This window comes from Pygocentrus nattereri, chromosome 13 (assembly GCF_015220715.1).
Source record: "Pygocentrus nattereri isolate fPygNat1 chromosome 13, fPygNat1.pri, whole genome shotgun sequence".
NCBI classification, from domain to species: domain Eukaryota; kingdom Metazoa; phylum Chordata; class Actinopteri; order Characiformes; family Serrasalmidae; genus Pygocentrus; species Pygocentrus nattereri.
Window position 1 is genome coordinate 18,209,396 of NC_051223.1, and position 19,004 is coordinate 18,228,399.

The 19,004-nt window shown below is 39.9% G+C and overlaps 1 protein-coding gene across 8 annotated transcripts in view; it reads right to left on the reverse strand.

Annotated features, from left to right (window-relative positions):
* Positions 1-15,704: 15,704 nt before the first annotated feature.
* Positions 15,705-19,004, reverse strand: part of spag9b (sperm associated antigen 9b) — a 49,405-nt gene continuing 46,105 nt past the window's right edge. For all 8 annotated transcript variants that reach the window (XM_017723674.2, XM_017723675.2, XM_017723679.2 and 5 more), the window contains 4 exons: positions 18,868-18,981; positions 18,470-18,646; positions 18,087-18,224; positions 15,705-17,477 (listed from right to left, as the gene is read on the reverse strand). In XM_017723674.2, coding sequence (XP_017579163.2) covers positions 17,359-17,477; positions 18,087-18,224; positions 18,470-18,646; positions 18,868-18,981 — 548 coding nt within the window. In that variant the 3' untranslated portion in view covers positions 15,705-17,358. The remainder of the gene's footprint in view (positions 17,478-18,086; positions 18,225-18,469; positions 18,647-18,867; positions 18,982-19,004) is intronic.

Here is a 19,004-nt window from a genome sequence, read left to right on the forward strand (position 1 = left end):
AGTAGTCAAAGGTACATCAACCTTTGGGTTCTGCTGGTCCTGTTCTCTCAATGTATCTGAAAAATGCACAGTAGTGCAAGAATGTGTGTGAAGGCAGGGTGGAGTGGGTGACTGTAGACAATAGGTGTGCATATTTAGCAATGTCTGCAAATTAGTCCCGCTAAACTAGTAAAACAACATAGCCCGCAAACGAACCCTTAAACAATGTAAACATCACTCCAAATAGTTTTTATAGAGTTTGATACAGAGAGCAAAGCATCTGCTGCCACAGTTGGATGCCTCGCCATTGGAGTTGCTTTCCTCTTACATGCAGTATTGCTTCTTGACATAAGCATTGTAAGCATTTAGGGACCTCTAACCAGACAAGTATGTTGTTTTATTATTGTTGTTTATAATTTGTGTAAATCACTATATCAATTTTTGCAGACCAGTATATTTATTTATTTCATATTATTTCATTTCAAATTACATTTCCCTTATATTTCCCATTTCTCATAATTCTGTTTACCATTGTATTGTCATTGTTTTAATGTGCTACATTTAAAGATTTTTTAATGAATTAAGTATAGTTTTGCATAGAAAATAACATGATGGGATAGGAAGATGGGGTTCCCCAATTACAATGTCACAACAAATTTTCAGAAATGGCCCTGGTCATATGTAATATAGGACCAAATACTTGGTTATCACAGATTAAGGTGGTGTTGCAGATGCAGCAAAACTATTTTTTCTTGGGGGAGGCCACGGATTCACCAGCAAAACTCTTTTTTTCTGGACATAAGATGCCTGTTGTTGGAAAAATTACTTGCATTCACAAAAGATGACAACAAGCATATGAATATGTTTATACTTTAGAACATTTAGTGGTTAATGTTGATTCACTGTTTAAACAGAAAAGAATGTATGAATATGTCACAGGAAATACAACAGCATTGCAAAGAATGACCAACAATAAAGCAAAAGTATAAAATACTGGATTTAGGTTACCAATTCTGTTTGACAGGTTTTCTAGACTGCAGCTGGTTCATCTATATTCTTTCAGTGAGTTTTGGGACTTTGTTTTGGAACATTATTGCTACCCATTGAGGCTGTAGGCATTTTCCCTACACAGCTGCCATTCATAAATCATTACGTCATCAAAAAAGTATCAATAAACTGGACCAGTCCGAGCCAAGAAGCCTCCTTGCTCTACACTCTTACAAAGGTCTCTAAATGAATCTTGGCTTGGACATAGTGCTCTAAGAGGAATTTTTAATTGGTGTAGAACCTTTGCATTATGCCCTTTAATTTTTTAAAAAGGTTCTTCACACTCCAATCTACTGAAAGGTTCTTTATGAATCTAGAAGTGGTTCTTCTATGGCATTGCTCCAAAGAACCCTTCTTCTTCCTACAGAACTATTGCCACCAAGTCCCGCAGATGTGGTCATTTCTATGAATTCTCTACAGTGATTTCTTTCTTTGTCTGCTTTGTCCACTGTTCAATGATTTTATTGCTTATCTGTCCTTAAAACATAAGAACTCTGGTTCATTCTCATTTCTGTAACTTTTTTTCATTTTTCAGGCTGATGAACGGTCTGTATTTTGTTATGTAGCCTCTGTAATTCAGCTGTCAAAATCTAGCAAAGAGTGTGCTGTCAGGCTTTTAAATAGTGCTCTGGGCTCATTTGTCATTCCCTGCTGACCAGGGCTGCAGTTCATAAATGCGTGGTAACGCAGTGCTTATCATCATATGTTGTTGTTGCTACTAGCTCACTAGCACACCATACCAAAGAACATTAGCACTGAAGAAACTGTTCAATAGCCCTGAACATTGATTACTGCTAAGATATTCAGCTGGATGGACTTTAGGGACAAGCCTGTTATTAAAGCTTGAATAGGATATGTGGCCAAATACCAAATAATGCTATACTTTAATTTATCTTTGCTCAGTTAAATGAAATATGCCAAATACATAACTACCTGAACAACTACAGCAGGCATGTTTCTTTTCATTATTATTAAGAGCACAGATAGAAGATGAAATGAAGAGTCTGAGGTTAGTGACTGTGTTTTCTGACAACAGTCTGCCTAATTCAGTATTCAGTATATTCAGTATTTGTGCTCTGTCGAACCGTCTTGTACACATTAATATGAAAAGCTATGTATAGTGCATCTGTTATTGCACCTGATCTCAAATGCTCATTTAGTTGTGAGTATTGTGTAACCTCATAAACAATTAAAGACCATGAAATGGTGGGGGTTCTGCCAAAGGAATCAGATATTGATGTTAGCTGTTAGTAAAAGCTCAAATTTAGCCTGTGCATATGCACCACTTTGAATGAAAGGGGTCAGTTGTCACAAATATCTGTGTTTATTGCGGTGCTATTATTTTTCACCCACCAAGCAAGAGCAAATTGCTGGCAAACTAAAAACCAAATTGTGCAGCATCTATTTTCAGTGAAATGGAGAAGATCCTGACAGCAGTAAAGGTCAGTGATGGTGCACTGACTGCACTCATTCATTGTCTCTCTCTCTCTCTATCTATCTATCTATCTATCTATCTATCTATCTATCTATCTATCTATCTATCTATCTATCTATCTATCTATCTATCTATCTATCTATCTATCTCTCCCCCCCACACATAAGCCATTAAACAGTTGAGTGACCATTTTCTGGATTGTCAGCTTTTAAGTTAGTGTGTTTTAATGAGTGGCTCTCTGTGCTTATGGCTATTGTGAAAAGTACACAGCTGGTGATTTTGGGACAGTGCATTGTTACTAATAAGATGTGCTTATAAAGTAGAAAAAAGTTCACATAGCACAATTCACAGACTCATAGCTTAAACAATTAAAGCTGCACTATGTAAGTGATGTGGATTTGGAGACATCTCTGGTGGAAATGTGCAGTTGCACACCACACATTTTGTAACATAGGTTGTGATGATGGGTGAAATGATGATGCCAAGCAGATTGAAAGAGTATTTTTAAAGACTTCAGTCCAAACCTGGGAAAGTTTTTCTGAACATGTAAGTGAATTACTGCTGTTGTCATCTTTATGATGTATAATGTTGATTTTGCAGTTGAGACTTAAACACTGAGCTGGACCTTGTTTTGACTCTAAGACTTTTGATGAGGTCCAAAAAACTCACACATCTCTGACTTTTGAATGATTGTTCCAGGCTTAACGGGATAAATTACACCAGTGTATGCACACCATATCTTAGTGGGGTTTTTTTATCTCACTCAGTAATGCTACTTCTTTCAATTTGAACAAAAATGTAATACCATTAAGTAATTAAATGAATTTAATTTCATTAAGCATTTAATCCCTTTCCATGGTAGACATATAATACTATTTCTGTTTGTTTTAAGGTGCCACCATCGAACTATATTATTTATCCCTTGATAACATTAGTGGAACATATTATATGACGGAAAAGTGTTTGATTTACAAAACCAAATGCAAACTGTATATTTTTGCTTTCATAGGTAAGCAAGTCATTGCACACTCACTATTATTTCTATTGTGATTGAATACAATTAGTTTATTGTGACAGTTTTTTGATATCAAGTAAGCAACAGTTGTGCTGTCTGTCCTACTTTGTCTAAAAGTGTAAATTGTTTCACAGCAGGGGGTTTTCACCCCTCCCTTTTAACCCCTCGTCGCTCACTAGCAGCTAAACACTGTCATAACATTTTGTACACAGAGATCCAGCAGTATCCTAGATCATCTGCTAACATCCAGCTTCCGGTGTTTGAGTCAAATTCAATTCGCCATCAGAATGATCATTAGGGGGTCTGCAGAAAGAGATTAAAGAGAAATCATGTCAAGGAGCAAAGCGATCTTTCATAGCTTTTCATAGGTTAGAGTTAATATTAGTATTGGTTCTCAGTATCAGCAGATACTTGATTAGATATTGCTGTTGTTTTGATAGAATTACTTGGCAGTACAAGCATCATGGCAGCTTGAGCAACTGCAAGACTTGAATCAATTCAAGACATGCATTGATTTTCAGTCTTTTCTGACAGTTAGTGCCTGACAACACAAACATTACAGTTCAGTGAATGTGAAAAAGTAAAATATCCTGCTGAACAGTATGTCTCAACGGCTCTCAGTTTTCCTTCACACATGCCATGCCTCCATCCCCCAGCTGGTCACACTGTAGGAGAAAAGAATTGTGTCCAGCCTTACCATCAAGGCGTTAATTGAGCAGGAGCTGCAGGCCCAACATGGCATTGTGTGTGTATGTGTTTGTGTGTGTGTGTTTACTCTCATAACACATCAGTGCTCCCTACAGGCCACACTCAAAACATGCCTGCTCATCATTGCTTACTAACAGAATGACTCTCCATCTCTAAGAAGCCCTGAGAAGGAAGTGTCCACTATCATTAAACTACCTGTATGAGAGAGGGCATGCTGGCTAAAATACAGACTATTATTTATCACTAATAGCCTGTTATTTTCATGGTGGCTTTAGGCCAAAGTCATGTAGGGCATTTTAGGGAACAGTTTGTTTAAGCACACAAAGTTGTTGACATTTAGGAGGATAGTTCCGGATCTAAAACCTAATTGGCTTAGTCACGCTCTAAACTGCTGTATGCACTGCACATATACAGTCATTTACAATTTGGCAGCTTCTCAAATTATGTTTTGTTGATTTTCTCTGTGAAAATAAGTTACACGTCCTCTACAGAGAACACACTTCTGCACAATTAGTGACTGTTTATTTTCTAAATGTATTTTTGTTTATTTTCTAAATGTGAAAAAAATTAAACATGAAAAGTGGCCTGTGTGGCATATTTAAGGATTTATTTTGTATTTTTTCCAGTAGAAAAAGAAAACGAAGAGTTTGTGCTTATTTTTACTTTGAACATCAATAATATTATATTTTCTAATATAATCAAAAAATATTTTATTATAAACTTTCTTACTAGCAAAAAAAAATCCTCTCCTTGGATCACCACCTTACCATGGTGGAGAGGTTTGCATGCCTACATGATCCTAGGAGCTATGTTGTCAGGGGCGAAAGCTCCTGGTAGGGTCTCCCAAAGCAAACAGGTCCTAGGTGATGGGCCAGACAAAGGGTAATCCAAAAACCCCATATGATGGAGACCATCAGGACCGTTTCCCTCGCCCGGGTTAGGGTTACCATGGCCTCACCTTGGAGCCAGGCTTGGGGGAGGGGCTCCTCGGTGAGCACCTGGTGGCCAGGCCTTTGCCCATGGGTCCCAACCGGGCTCAGCTACATGAGACCACTCTCTCATGGACCCACCACCTGTGGGAGAGGTGCTTATGGGGGTCCAATGCAATGTGGATTGGGTGGCATCTGAAGGCAGGGGCCTTGGCATTCAGAACCCTGGCTACTGAAACTGGCTCTTGGAACATGGAACATGAACTCTCTGGCAAGGAAAGAGCCCAAGCTAGTGTATGAGGCTGAGAAATACCAACTAGATATAGTTGGGCTCACCTCAACACATGGCGGGGGCTTTAGAACAGACTCTCTCGAGAGGGGTTAGGCTTTATTCCATTTTGGAGTTGTCCAGGGTGAGAGGTGTTGGGCAGGAGTGGGCTTACTCATAGGTCCCCGGCTCAGCACCTGTATGTTGGGGTTTTCTCCGGTGGACAAGAGGGTTGTTTCCCTGTGCCTTCAGGTCAGGGAACAGGCTCTGACTGTTGTCTGTGCTTATGCACCGAATGGCAGTTCAGAGTACCTGGCCTTCTTGGAGACCCTGGAGGGAGTTCGCCCAACCAGTCCACATGTGTTTTGTGGATTTGGAGAAGGCATTCAACTGCGTCTCTTGGGGGATCCTGTGGGAAGTGCTCTGGGAGTACGGGGTGAGGGGCTTGTTGTTACAGGCCATTCAGTCCCTTTACAAATGGAGCAGGAGCTTGGTTCGTATAGCCAGCAGTAAGTCTGTAAGATTGGTTTCCAGTTAGGGATGGACTCGGTCAGGGCTGTCCATTGTCACCAATTCTGTTCATAACTTTTATGGACTTTATGGAATTTTTCAGAACAGCCAAGTGGCGGAGGGTGTCCGGTAAGGTGGCCTCAGGATTTCACGTCTGCTTTTTGTGGATGATGTGGTCCTGTTGGTGTAATCAGGCCAGGACCTCCAGCTCTCTCTGGACCAGTTTGCAGCTGAGTGTGAAGTGGCTGGGATGAAAATCAGCACCTCTAAATCTTAGACCATGGTCTTCAGTCAGAAAAGGGTGGAATGCTCTGTCCACATCGGGAGTGAATTCGTGCCCCAAGTGGAGGAGTTTAAATGTGGATTTTGTTCATGAGTGAAAGAAGGATGGAGCAAGAGGTTGACAGGTGTATTGGTGCAGCATCTGCAGTAATGCGGACTCTATACTGGTCCGTCATGGTGAAGAGAGAGCTGAGCCAGAAGACGAAGCTATCAATTTACTGGTCAATCTACGTTCCGACTCTCACCTATGGTCATGAGCTTTGGGTAGTGACCGAAAGATCGCAGACACAAGCAGCCAAAATTAACTTTATCCACAGGGTCACCTTAGAGATAGGGTGAGAAGCTCGCGATTCGGGAGAGGCTCAGAGTACAGCCGCTGCTCCTCCATGTTGAGAGAAGCCAGTTGAGGTGGTTTGAGTATCTGATGAGGATGGCCTCTGGACGCCTCCCTAGGGATCCTAGGGATGTCCAGAGGACATTCCAGACATGTCCGATGGGGAGGAGACCCTGGGGAAGACCCAGGACACGTTGGAGGGATTATATCTCTCGGCTGTCTTGGGAATGCCTCAGTATCCCTCCGGAAGAGCTGGAGGAGGTGGCGGGGGAGGCCTGGGCCTCTTTGCTTAGGCTGCTGCCCCCGTGACCCGGACTCGAATAAGTGGATGACGATGGATGGATGGATGGATGGATGGATGGATGGATGGATGGATGGATGGACTAACAAAAAATGCTGAATCAAAAGCATAATCTTTGAAATATTTACATAAATTTGGCATGTCATCCTTTTGCCTTAATGACAATGTGCTCTTGATCTACATGAACTCCACATGTTTGTGAAAAAGCCTCTGATGAGTAAATCAAATCCACCTGAGGATCATATGAACTTGTGCTTCACTGGAAAGAATAAGACTGAAAAAAATCAGACCTTTTTGTACATGGTCAGTTTCATTTATTTGCTTGAATTTGAAAAGTGACCCAGAATAGTGACCTGCAGAATCTTGGAAAATATCTTTATTTTATTTCTTTAAATGCAAAAAAGGAATCTCAGATTTTCAATGTGGTATCCTCACTGTGTAGCTGACTGGACCCCACTGTGGCTGTACCCATCAATTAAACCCTGCATTAATGCTCTGAAGCATGAAAATCCATCATGCTCTTTCACTGTTATGTTGCTTATCAACCATAGCCTACTTAACTAGATTGGTTGGTAGATGAATTGTTAATTGTGATAGTTATTAATAGGATGTTGAATTATTTTGTGAACATTAGTGTATTTTAATATATTGTACAGTATTCCAGGCTGTGCCTAAGACCCCTTACCCTGGTTTTATCGCTGTAACGCATGATCTCGAGTGGCTTTTTGCTTTAGCCATGACCGTAGCCATGGAAAGCATCAGCTACTTTATGTTTCAAAGTCCTTAGGTGCTTTTTGACTGTAGAATCAAATCTATTAAACTGACATCCAGAGCCAGAGCACTCAGGTCATTAGGCCATCTCTGAATACTGTAGCAGACGGCTGGCTAGAGGCTGATGGAATTTCCTCTGCTGTGATGTCACCATTAATAAAAGCAGGGGAGGTCATAAACCTATCAGTGGGGACACATGACAAGGTAATGGCTAAAGCAGCCACAGTGCATGAGAGCTCTGGGTAGGGCCAGAATGGCAGGAAAACTATGGTCATAAACTAATATCAGAAAATGTTTTCTTCAACTTAATCTACCTAAATCATTTTAAACGGCCAACAAAGGAGTACTGTTGCGTAAAACCTTTTTGAACATGATCTGTGCACTAGAAATTCAAACTGTGGGCCAGTGGACTGCTCCAGTCTGTTTAATGAGATAGGAGCCTGTTTTAGATCAAACACTGCCAAGAAGAAAGCAACTGCCCAGCCTTTAATGTTGCATCTGCTCTAAGGCCTATGGCATCCCTGTATTTAAACATTTCTCTAAGACTGTCAGATTGCGTAAGGTTATAGTAAGCTCTCCAAATTTACTCTTGTGTGATTTTATGTCCTTATTGGCATGGCTATTGTGTTAGGTCCTAAAAATGTGCCTAAATAGCTAGGATGTTCATTTGAAGGAAAAACCTTTACATTATATGGAGTTTCTTTCACTATATGAAGGGCTTTCCACACTCCTAGCAATGATTAGCGTGGGCATGGAAACCAATTTCATGAAGCTCCTGATGCACTGTTCTTGTGTTGATGTTACTTCCAGAGGCAGTTTGGGGCTCCACTTCATGATAATAGCATTTACAGTTGGCCAGGGCAGACTTAGCAGGGCAGAATTTACACAAACTGACAATGATAGTAGTATGACCCATTGTACTGCCATTGTACTGTTTGTCTATGGAGACTGAATGGTTATGTGCTTGATTATATGCACCGAGTAGTAATCTGTGTGGCTGAAACACCTGAATTCAGTCATTAGGAGGGTGTTCACACACTTTCGGCCATATAGTGTACATCTATGGGTTTGTATTCAGAGTACTAGAAATTCACCCAATTTTGTATGTGTGGGTGCCTGTTTGTGAATAAAAGAGTGAGTATATGTTTTAACTGCAGTGAGGTCGCATCCACTCAGTCAGGCTCACTGAACTCATTGCAAGTCCAGGGCAGCACCAACTATCTAAATCTACCTCTCACTTAAAGAGGAATTCCACTCATTTTTTAAACATTTCTGCACAAAACTGTTATGATAAAAAATAGATGTAACCTGACAAGTATTATATCAACTTGACCTTAAAGCTGAAAGCACCTATTAGATAAGCTTTTATAAATGTTTATGTAGGTTTATGCAGGTTGTCATCTAGCTCTATGAACATGGCCTGTAGTAAAGTCTTACCCAATCTGTTTAAAATCATCTTAGAGCTGTTGTTTTATAAAAGGGCAGTGCAGAGCACATTTTGCAAATGAGGCCTCTAACCAGCGAAAGAGTTTTTACTGGATGCTATGATTAATCACAGTTCCAAGTAAGTTGCTATAGGTATTTGAATCAAAGTATACATGCAGTACAAAGAAAGTAATTTATTGTGGTGAAAATAATGCAGGTCAGTCTTAAACCATGCCCCATTAATGCTTCACCAGTCAATTTTAATACATTGCAAGGAACATGCAGCAATATAGTCACAATACTACTAATTTGTCTGTATTGTGCAACACTATCCGTTACAGAGATGATTCTCTGTTTACCTGCGAGAGTGGTCCTAAAGAGAAAGCACATATTCAGGTCTACAGAGACCTAAAATCCAGCAGGGCCCTGGAGACACATTCATCTGACACAGAATCCATTTCCCATTCCAGCTGCTGTTTTATGAAAGGGCAGCACAGAGCACATTTTATTCCATCAGAAAGTGGATGCAGGGGATCATGGAAAAAATCTGAGATGTCAATTGGCTTTAGACAGATGGATCCTCAGATGCTCAGGTTGGGACAGCCATTGATATTTCTGGCCGATGAGGTGAACGTGAGACGGTTCCTTGCATGTGACGCACCATTTCAAACACTTCCAGTGAAGAGGGAGGCATAGTTGAGCGGTCTTGTCCATTGGTCAGAGAATGACGGACAGCCACAGGGGGACGGAGGGCTATAGGCATGACCAAGTACGTTATATCCACTTTCCAAATATAACCCTACCTCACCAGGCCCCCTGACATGCCTCTGTTGCAGGAGCAATGCCAATGGCAAAAAATCCAAGGTGGTGACTTCCACAAACTTGCTTGCTCCACAGGACAGGTGGCACGGACCTTCAGCTGCCTATAAAAACCATAATACCACAAATTTATCATCCATATCCATTCTCTCTATTAACACCTAGGAGGGGATGACAAGACCTGTTAGAGAGACCAAAGTAAAGAGGAAGAGTAAGAGGGGAGAAATATGTTTGTGAGTGTTATATCTTTTGACAACACTTCAGGCAACACAGTTTTTGGAGAGTCTGAGAGGTAGAGCAGAGGTAGAGCTTGTGTTTATGTCATTTAGACTAAAGGTGCGAAGAACCCCTGTCTTATGGGTTACAGCTTTGAATCCTTTTCCAACTCAGGACTTGTTGGGAGCAAAATAAAAGGAACAGCACCCTGCTAGGGAAAATAAACACTTCAGCTTGAGACATCAGAACAAATTTGGGTTATTTTCTTTGAACTTTTGTCATAAACAACCAGAAATGGGAAATGAGAGCTTTGCAGGATACATACACTATCTGTCAATACTTTATACTATACTAACTGATCTGGGCTGAATTCAAAATGTATTCACTGTTCTTAATTAGGGATGAGATGCTTCACTTTTGTGTTGTAAAGTAACCTAATATTGTAGAATTCTGCATATTCTAAACTACAGATCAATCAGGAGGAGGAGGAGGAGATCAATCTCAAAAACATACTCAGAAACACATTCAAAACATGTGTTAAGAATGTGTTAGTGAGAATTGGGTAACCAAATATATGTGATGGCATTATATAATCAGCAGTCAAGAACTATGACTATTAGAGTTAGGCCTTAAATTTGAGCCATATACACCAAAACTAGGTCAACCTTTGGGGAAAACCAATGATGATGCTAATGTCACAGTTAAGTGACATATCTGGGACATCCAGAAGGCCTAGACTGACTTTTTTCACAAAATTGGTACATCAAAACATGATCACTTTGTGATTATGCTGATGGTTAATCTATTGCAGTTGGCCTTCTCTTCTGCTCTTGAAGACCTAATCAATAGGAGAGCTCACAGAGAAAAATGATTCCTGATTTTTCCACTTGGCGTTTGAAGAATTAAAACTTTTTGTTCTTATCCTGAATTTAGGGTTCAATACAAACATGCTTCAGTTGTCAAAATAAAAGTGAACATAAAAGTGAACTAAAAACTACAGACATGTATTTTTTAGTTCCTGGAAATCATAAAGCCTTCTTTGACAGCCTAGAAGGCCTTGAGGATTCTTGTCTGGTAATAAGTATGCAAATAAATGTAACTATGTTCCACAGAAGTTACAAAAACAACAGAAACAAGGACACACAGTGTCAAAGAACCACTTTTATGGTGCAAAAAAAGCTGTTTGAGTATTAAAAGCTCCCACTTAGTGACTGACTTACATTCATGATCCATGAGGTGCTTCCTATATAAAAATTAGTAATCAGATTACAGATACATTATAAAAATAGAGTGATTACTTTCAAGATTACATCAAAACCACTCTTCCATAGCACTCCAGGTGATTTTTTACTTGTTTCCTTGTGGCCACAACCCAAACCCAAACATCACAATCATTACTGTTAATGCTGTGTGGGATTTGCGATGCTATGTTAACACTCAGCAAATGGTGGTATACATTCACTTTCTCACGGGAGGACTAACGTTACTAATGGCAGCTGTGGCTTAAATAAACACTCTTTTTATATTATCAATTTGTTAATACATGATGTATCAAAATATTAGACTTCTTGGATTTACTGATTGTCTTTGGAACTTGTTTGAAAAGCCATTTTCTCACACATTTTCTCAGAGATAATATGATTAAAAGACACCATTGGATTAAAAGTCTGAATACAGTAACACAAAATATGTTGTCCTTTACTGGACATGCACATGTCCAATAAATAGCTTGCTACGTTGTTTTTAATATATCTGTTTTGAGAATGCATCATGTGATATCCTGCATCTCTGATATTCTCTTGCTGGAGCCAGGCTAATTTCAGCTGTCCCTAAATATGAATGAAGTGAATAAACACTGTCTGGGGCAGGAGAGTGTGAGGGGAAAGAAAAAAGTGTCTCTGCTCAGTCCAAGCCTGCAGCTATAGCATCCTGCACTTTGCACTTTTGAGCAACTCAAGATGCCCTCACCAGCTTCTCTCTTTTATCCAGCGTGGCAGATAAGCTTGCCTGGGTAGAAAAAAAAATTTCAGCAGTGGAGCTAGCCACCACACATCAGAGCGCAGCACAGCACAGAGCTCACATCTCATTAGGAGCAGAGAGAAACGGGCTGGCATGTTGCATAAAGGCCATCAGAGTGCCTCATATGCAGCTCAAGTGAAAGTCACAGTGAATTGTGACACATCGAAGTGTGGGCACAGCAAACTCAGAGTGATGGGTGACTTTCATTCACCACTCTGGCCGAGCAGGAACTGAACAGTCACTGCTTTGGTTAGCTAGATCATATTCAGTCATTGGTGGGTGACAGCAAAATTATAACATAATAATTAAAGGCATTTTTACAATATGTACCATTAATGATATTTTGTTTTTCTGAGGTTTGTGAACAAGTTGGACTGGACAGCATGTACTGTGCACAATTACAGAGCATGCTATTGTCATGTTAAAGTGATGTATACATTATTTAACTGTTACTAGTATACCTAAAGGCATAACTTGGTGGTGCAACTAATTTTAGTGAAAGGATAGCTTGAAACTAACGAGCATTAACTAAGGGCTCAGCTAATACATTATACACAAACTTAAGTATAAACTTATGCAAAACTGCTGCATCCCAATGGAGAAGGGAAAAAATTACTTAAAAAAAGCTGACGCCATAATGGGCTGTCATCCTATCAGCTACTTGTTACTTTGTATTTTATGCAGTTACAGAAAAACAGTTAGTGCACATGGCTTGGGTGACGAGCACATCTGCGAGGACACCGTTAATGCTGAATGATAGATACCTGTTTTGGCAACACATGCTGCCATCTAGACAACATCTTTTTCAGGAAAGGCCTTGCTTATTTCAACAAGACAATGCCAAACCACATTCTGCATGTATCACAACAGCATTGCTCTGTGTTAGTCCAGGTGCAAAACTGGCCTGTCTGCAGTTTAGACTGGTCACCCCTTCTTTTTGTGATGCATACAGTTGTTCACTGTTCTTGATGTAACTGAGAATACCTCTGATATACTCAGAAAAGCATATTGTGATACAACATCACAATGATAACAGCATATCATTCTGTCCATCCCTAACACACAGAAAAAGATTATAACCTTTAAAATCATAAGCAATACATAAAAAGTGAAATACATAATGTCCCTAATTATCCCTTTCATACTGAAAGCAATTTGAATTCAACTGTAAGAAACACAAATATAAATAAAAAGTGGCATTTCTAATTGTATCTTTGTGAAAGCTGTATGAGGATGCAGTGTGAGCTGAAGCATCAGCCTACTACTTTAGCAGTGAAGATGCCTTAAGATAAAAACCAAATGCATCACCTGAGGACAGCTGGAATATATTCAGGTTCGGTGCAAGACAACAGAAGAGGACATTTAAGAAAACACAGTTAAACAGTCCAGCAGATGAAGGGATTATTGTGATGACTGAATGAAGGAGTCATGTGCACAGGACTTGGTAAAAGGTAAGAGGGGGGGCAGGGGTTGGTGGTGTAGTATGATTATTTTCTTCTGCATCCACTGAGGTATTAATAGATAAACACAAAAACTTTTGCAGATATGATAAATACTTTGTTGAAATTTGGATTCAAATGGAGGAGCAGAAAAATGTACTGAATAACAGTGCTGGATAATCTATTAACTATAGATTATCAGGCAGTACTGTCCTAAGTACAGTATACCTATTTGATATTCTGACATAACCATGCATGTCATGCAGATGTCAGCTGTCATGACATATACCATGAAGTTTGATGTGAAGATGTCTAACTAGAGTTCCTTCAGCCAATATAAGCATGTAACATAAGCTTATCATAGCATTAAACATTATTGAATGTATCATGATATATAGTAACGTGACACTATTATACCACTGAACACATCAGTCATAGTAATGAAAGCACGTGACATCTGCGATGACATATTTATGGCATGGTTATGTCAGTGTTATGCAGCACAGTTTATGTAAACAGCTACTAACAAACAATAAATGTCATATTCTGGGTGCCTCAGACTTTTGAACAGTTTGAAATACATAAATTTCCTTTCTGGATGTGCGGTTTCAGTCGGGTTAATGTTTACAGCACTGTGTACGGCCCTCTTTGGTGTAATTTAAGAGAAGCAGAATGAAACAAGCTGTATGAGGCTTTTTTTTACTACAGAGTACCTGCATTGAGAAAACATGGATTTATTAAAACTTTATGTACACAAACTTTGATATCATGTGACACCATGATTCCACGATATATATTATTATATCTTTTCTGCATCACCCAGAACTAATAAATAACAAATGATGATACATATGATAGAAACATGAAGGAAACAGAGGAGAAACAGCTGGTTCCTCTTATATATCTAAACATAAACCCTTCACATGAGGTCTTGCTGTGGAGCTCCTGCTGACCCTCTGGCTGTGTCTGGACCAGGACAGTCATTCTCAGTCCCTCATCCTGGTATCCCTCCCTGGTTCAACCAGCTGACTGGCTTACATAACCCCGAAGTCTGTTCAGAGGAGGGGGAACAGGGGGATGAAGAGGAGGATGATGGAGAAAGATGGCTGGGCATGGACTGCTTTTACATTTTATTAAGAACACTCCTTACATTTCACCTTCTAATCCTCACAGCTGTTCGTTTCCCTTGTAAAGCAGTAAATCTCCCATGTTGTGACAGATAGAATGGTTTCTATCACAGGGAGACGGGCCAGCAAAGAGTTTGAAGGGACTTTGGAAAGACTGGAAGGATTACTGGCAATTTCACGTTCTTTTGTCATTCCTCAGTGGAAAGTCAACTGCAGAAAAATGACTTTTTCCATTTAAACAAAACTCAGAAGCTCGATTTTTTTTCCTAACCGCTTTAGTGCTGATAGGGAAGTTCACTGGCCTGAGACAGTAGAACATGTACAGTGTGTTCCCTCTGCTGAGCCAATCAAAGTCCTGTTCTTTCTATGAATGTCATTTCAAAGGCGGCATAAGGCTGTGATACAATGCTGCCCCCTGTAGGTGGAGGCATGTAGCACTCCATTAAGATCAACATCAGGCTCGTTGGTAGGCTTACCAAATAAGAGGCCTGGCTTTCTGCAGAACTAAATATGTTTTTAGACGTTTAAACGTTCTAAATGTCTTTGTACCTGGCAAAGTGAGGAGACCGAATGCTCTGAAGTGACTTTATTCCGCACCAGGTGAGACGCGTTTCCTTTCCACCGTTTACAGGCTTTAACTTCTGTTTGGCGCTGCTGCCATGGTAACGCCGAATAAGGTGGGAAAAAGCACTTAATTCCGATCTGAGCGTTCACATTAAGGTCGCATGGCCACGTATCCGATCTAGAACCACATATGAAAATGACTCATGTCGGACTTGAGAAGATCAGATTCGCTTATCCACACAGCTCTGAAAACATCAGATCCGAGCCACATTTGGGCAAAAAAAACGGATTTGTGCCACTTCAGCGTGGTAATGTGAACATAGCCCAAAAGATTATGTGAATCAGATTTTACCTTCTGTGTGAATGTTGCCTTAGTCACATAGCATGTTTGTTGTTACATTACTCCATTTTAAAATAGTTTTTATAAAAAGAAACTCAACAACTTTTAGTTTTCAGCTTCGTTATGGTGAGGCTGTTTTTTGACTGCTACAATGCGAAAAATACAAGGACACATGGTTCCCAAAATGTCAGTTTAATAGATGTTAAAAAGTGTAAGGCTAGGATGCTGTGATGGGAATATGACATTGAACATGTCTGAGGGACAGATGCTTTCATGGCAACCTGACAGTGGGGCTTTGGGTGGAACGCTTAACCACTCCTAGCTGTAAAAAAGTGCCCAAACATGGGGTATTAGGGACAGCATAAACACACCCTGCTCTAACTCCCCACAAACTGACAGCAAACACACTCGTACACGTATAGACACACCCAAAGACAAACACACACTCACCTCCACACTCTGGGTCTCCGTTATAAAATAGTGCATAGCTCAGTAAAGGTACATTTCAGTGGTCAATCATTCAGAGTGATCCACTCATGTAATATCGATGAAAACAAGTCATCCGAATTGTAACAACCATTGTGAACACATCAAATCCAAGCCATCTATGTTTCATGTACATATTTATATTTCATATATATTTATATTCAATATACAAAGTTACATTCTGAACTGCAAAGGCTCATTGATAGAAATAAATACTGAGATGGCTAAATTTGCAATGTAAAGCTGTTTCTCCTCTCCTGGAGAGAAAGAACAACTGCAGACAAAGCACTGCCTCCTCTATTAAGTCCAAACGCCAGCACAACAGCAGCATAACATCAGCAAAACGTTAGCCCACTCGCTCGGCGCATTACAGAGGCCTGCGGTTAGAGTCTAAAAGACAAATGTACAAAAGTGTCATAAAAATAGGCATTTAGTCTCTGAACGCATGAATCTACACAAAGAAGAGGCTTTCTTTTGAGGAAAAAAGCAGTGAAGAGAAAGAAAAAAATGATCCTAACAGTATTGCATAACATTGTTTTCTTCTGCCATGATTGATCTAATCAGGCTGTTGTCTTTTCATAAGAGCTGATCATAAACAAGGTCATTATATAAAGATACTACAACTCCTTTGGTAAATTTAACATTCATATAGAAACAGGTATTCTGCCATCCATTGAACCTTTTCTTATTTAAGAAGAAAATGTGTACTTCGGAAACTACAAAGGACTTGAGAACACTTTAATGCTTTGTGTCTCTACGTTTATCTGGGAAGACCTGAAACGTGAGGAAAAAAAAAAAAAAAAAAAACTGTACAGCACAGCAGCCTACAGAAAAGAGCAGGCACTGGGCATGCAAGTTTTTTGCAAGCCATGATGCAGCCTAAGAGCAGCTATTACTTAAGAAGGTGCTTTGTTTTTGCAAACATTTCGCCCTCCAGCAACTTAATTTGCACAGAACAGAATTTAGCATTTTAACCATTCACCAATATCTGACTTTACTGTGATGCACAGTGCCATTTTCTTTTGAAAAAAAAAGCCATGAAAGAAGGGGATTCTGGAAGAAAAAAAAACACTAGATTGTCCTGATTGATCACAGCCGGTTAATCAGTATTGCTGCTGCGGATGTACTGCCAGTGAAGTGAATGTGCAAAGACTTCCACCAAATGGAACTTCCTGATAGCTGGACGCAACAATAGTCACCCTTCCACAAAGAGCAAGAACAAACGTTAAAATCCAAAATGAAATACTTAACACAAGGCTGAACACAAACACATTTATGCACAAAAGCTCCTTGAAATGTCCTTGCCTGGCAAAGGCTGTGAGTGGAAAAGTGTCAGAAAAGAGGTCAGTCTTCACTGACCATGACCTGCCATACAATAAGGTGGCTGCGCTCTGCTTTGGCCAGGAAGGGCTGCAGCTTCAGAGTGGCTTCCTCAAGGTCCTCTCCTTCCCCTCCCTCATCGCCTGGACAGATAAAAAAAAATGTCATTTGTAAATCAAAAGTACCTGGGCCTGGGTCTGACAAATAACATTATCTTTCTTTGGTGTATTGGTTAATAGTAATCTGCATTTAACAGTAGTTCTTCTTTGGTTCTTCTTCAGTATTTATCTGTAAATCTATGACTGTCCACTTAAATTCTGCATTTATATATTTAAAAAAAAAGAAGAAAAAGCTACACTATGTAAGATTTGGAATTTGGACCTCAAGTCGAAATCTGTAATCACACATAATATGCAGAGGAACATTCTGTAACATCAGTTATGTATCATGAGGATGTAAGTAAATGATTAACTATTGCTTTCATCATTACAACCAATTTATAGTGCATGCAAACCAATTTTAGCTAGTTTTATTTTCTCCTGATTTAGTAGCTACTTATTGCAATTGCAACAACAACAACAAAAAAACTTCTTCTGTATCTCTTGGAAATTCTTAATTTACATGTTTGCACAGTAATTTTTTCAACCCTGCAGTTTCTCTCAAGATTACTAGTTTCTGTCTATATCTCAGTGTGTCTATCCATCTGTCTAAAAAGACTGAGGCAGACGTGGATAATGTGTGTATAAACTAACCCATTCGGAAGTCAATATAGCCCTCTCCACCGCTCATGACTAAGACTGACTTGGAGAACTCTGTAGGTGTAGGCGAGTCTGCTGCTGGCTTGTCAGTGCCTGCCTCGCCTCCTGGTCCTGTGGACGGGATCACTTGGCCTGTCATGAGGAAACAGAAAGCACAAGGCAAAGATAAGCTAAGAAAAAGAAGATGTACATCACTACTGAAATTTCAGACACCCAGGAGCCTTAAGGGGCCTGCATACAGATTGCATTTTTTGGGGGTGCCACAACTGAAATAACCTGCCTTTAATTCAATGAGGCAAGTTTACAAACATATTGTCATGTACAATGGTGTCCTGGCAAACTGCAAAATGTACTTCTTATCTATTAACGGGTTATACCTGGAACAGCTGTGAAGAACTTGACTGCATCCCGGTGACCGTGGAAACAGAGCTGAGCATGGGCCATGGAGCAAAAAGGTACAAACGTTCCTGCAGTCACTTTATCACTGTTCTCATCACCATAGACACGGATCACGCTGCCTGGCCGGTTGGATGTTCCCTGGGTAACTTTCTTTGCTTTGTTGAGAAAAAGAAATTTCATTTGATCAGTTAAGTCTAAAATTATCTCCAGTATATTTTGAGGAAGAGTCTTGATTACAATTAGAATTTCATCAAAACAGATCAACTGAGAGCAGATATACACTGAAGGTTTGTAGCACCTATCTAATGGCATGTAAGCATCCTAGCCAGGTTGTTGAGATGTTAAAATACAGGAAAGAGATTTTAAAAGTACATACTCTCTGTTAGTGGTATGGAGATGATAACACCATTCCCGGTCCCAATCCACAGGCGGTTACACGACACCATCAGTGCTGTGATCCTGACAAAGGAGAAGCCTAGCTTACCAGTGCCTGCGAAAAAATACATATTCATT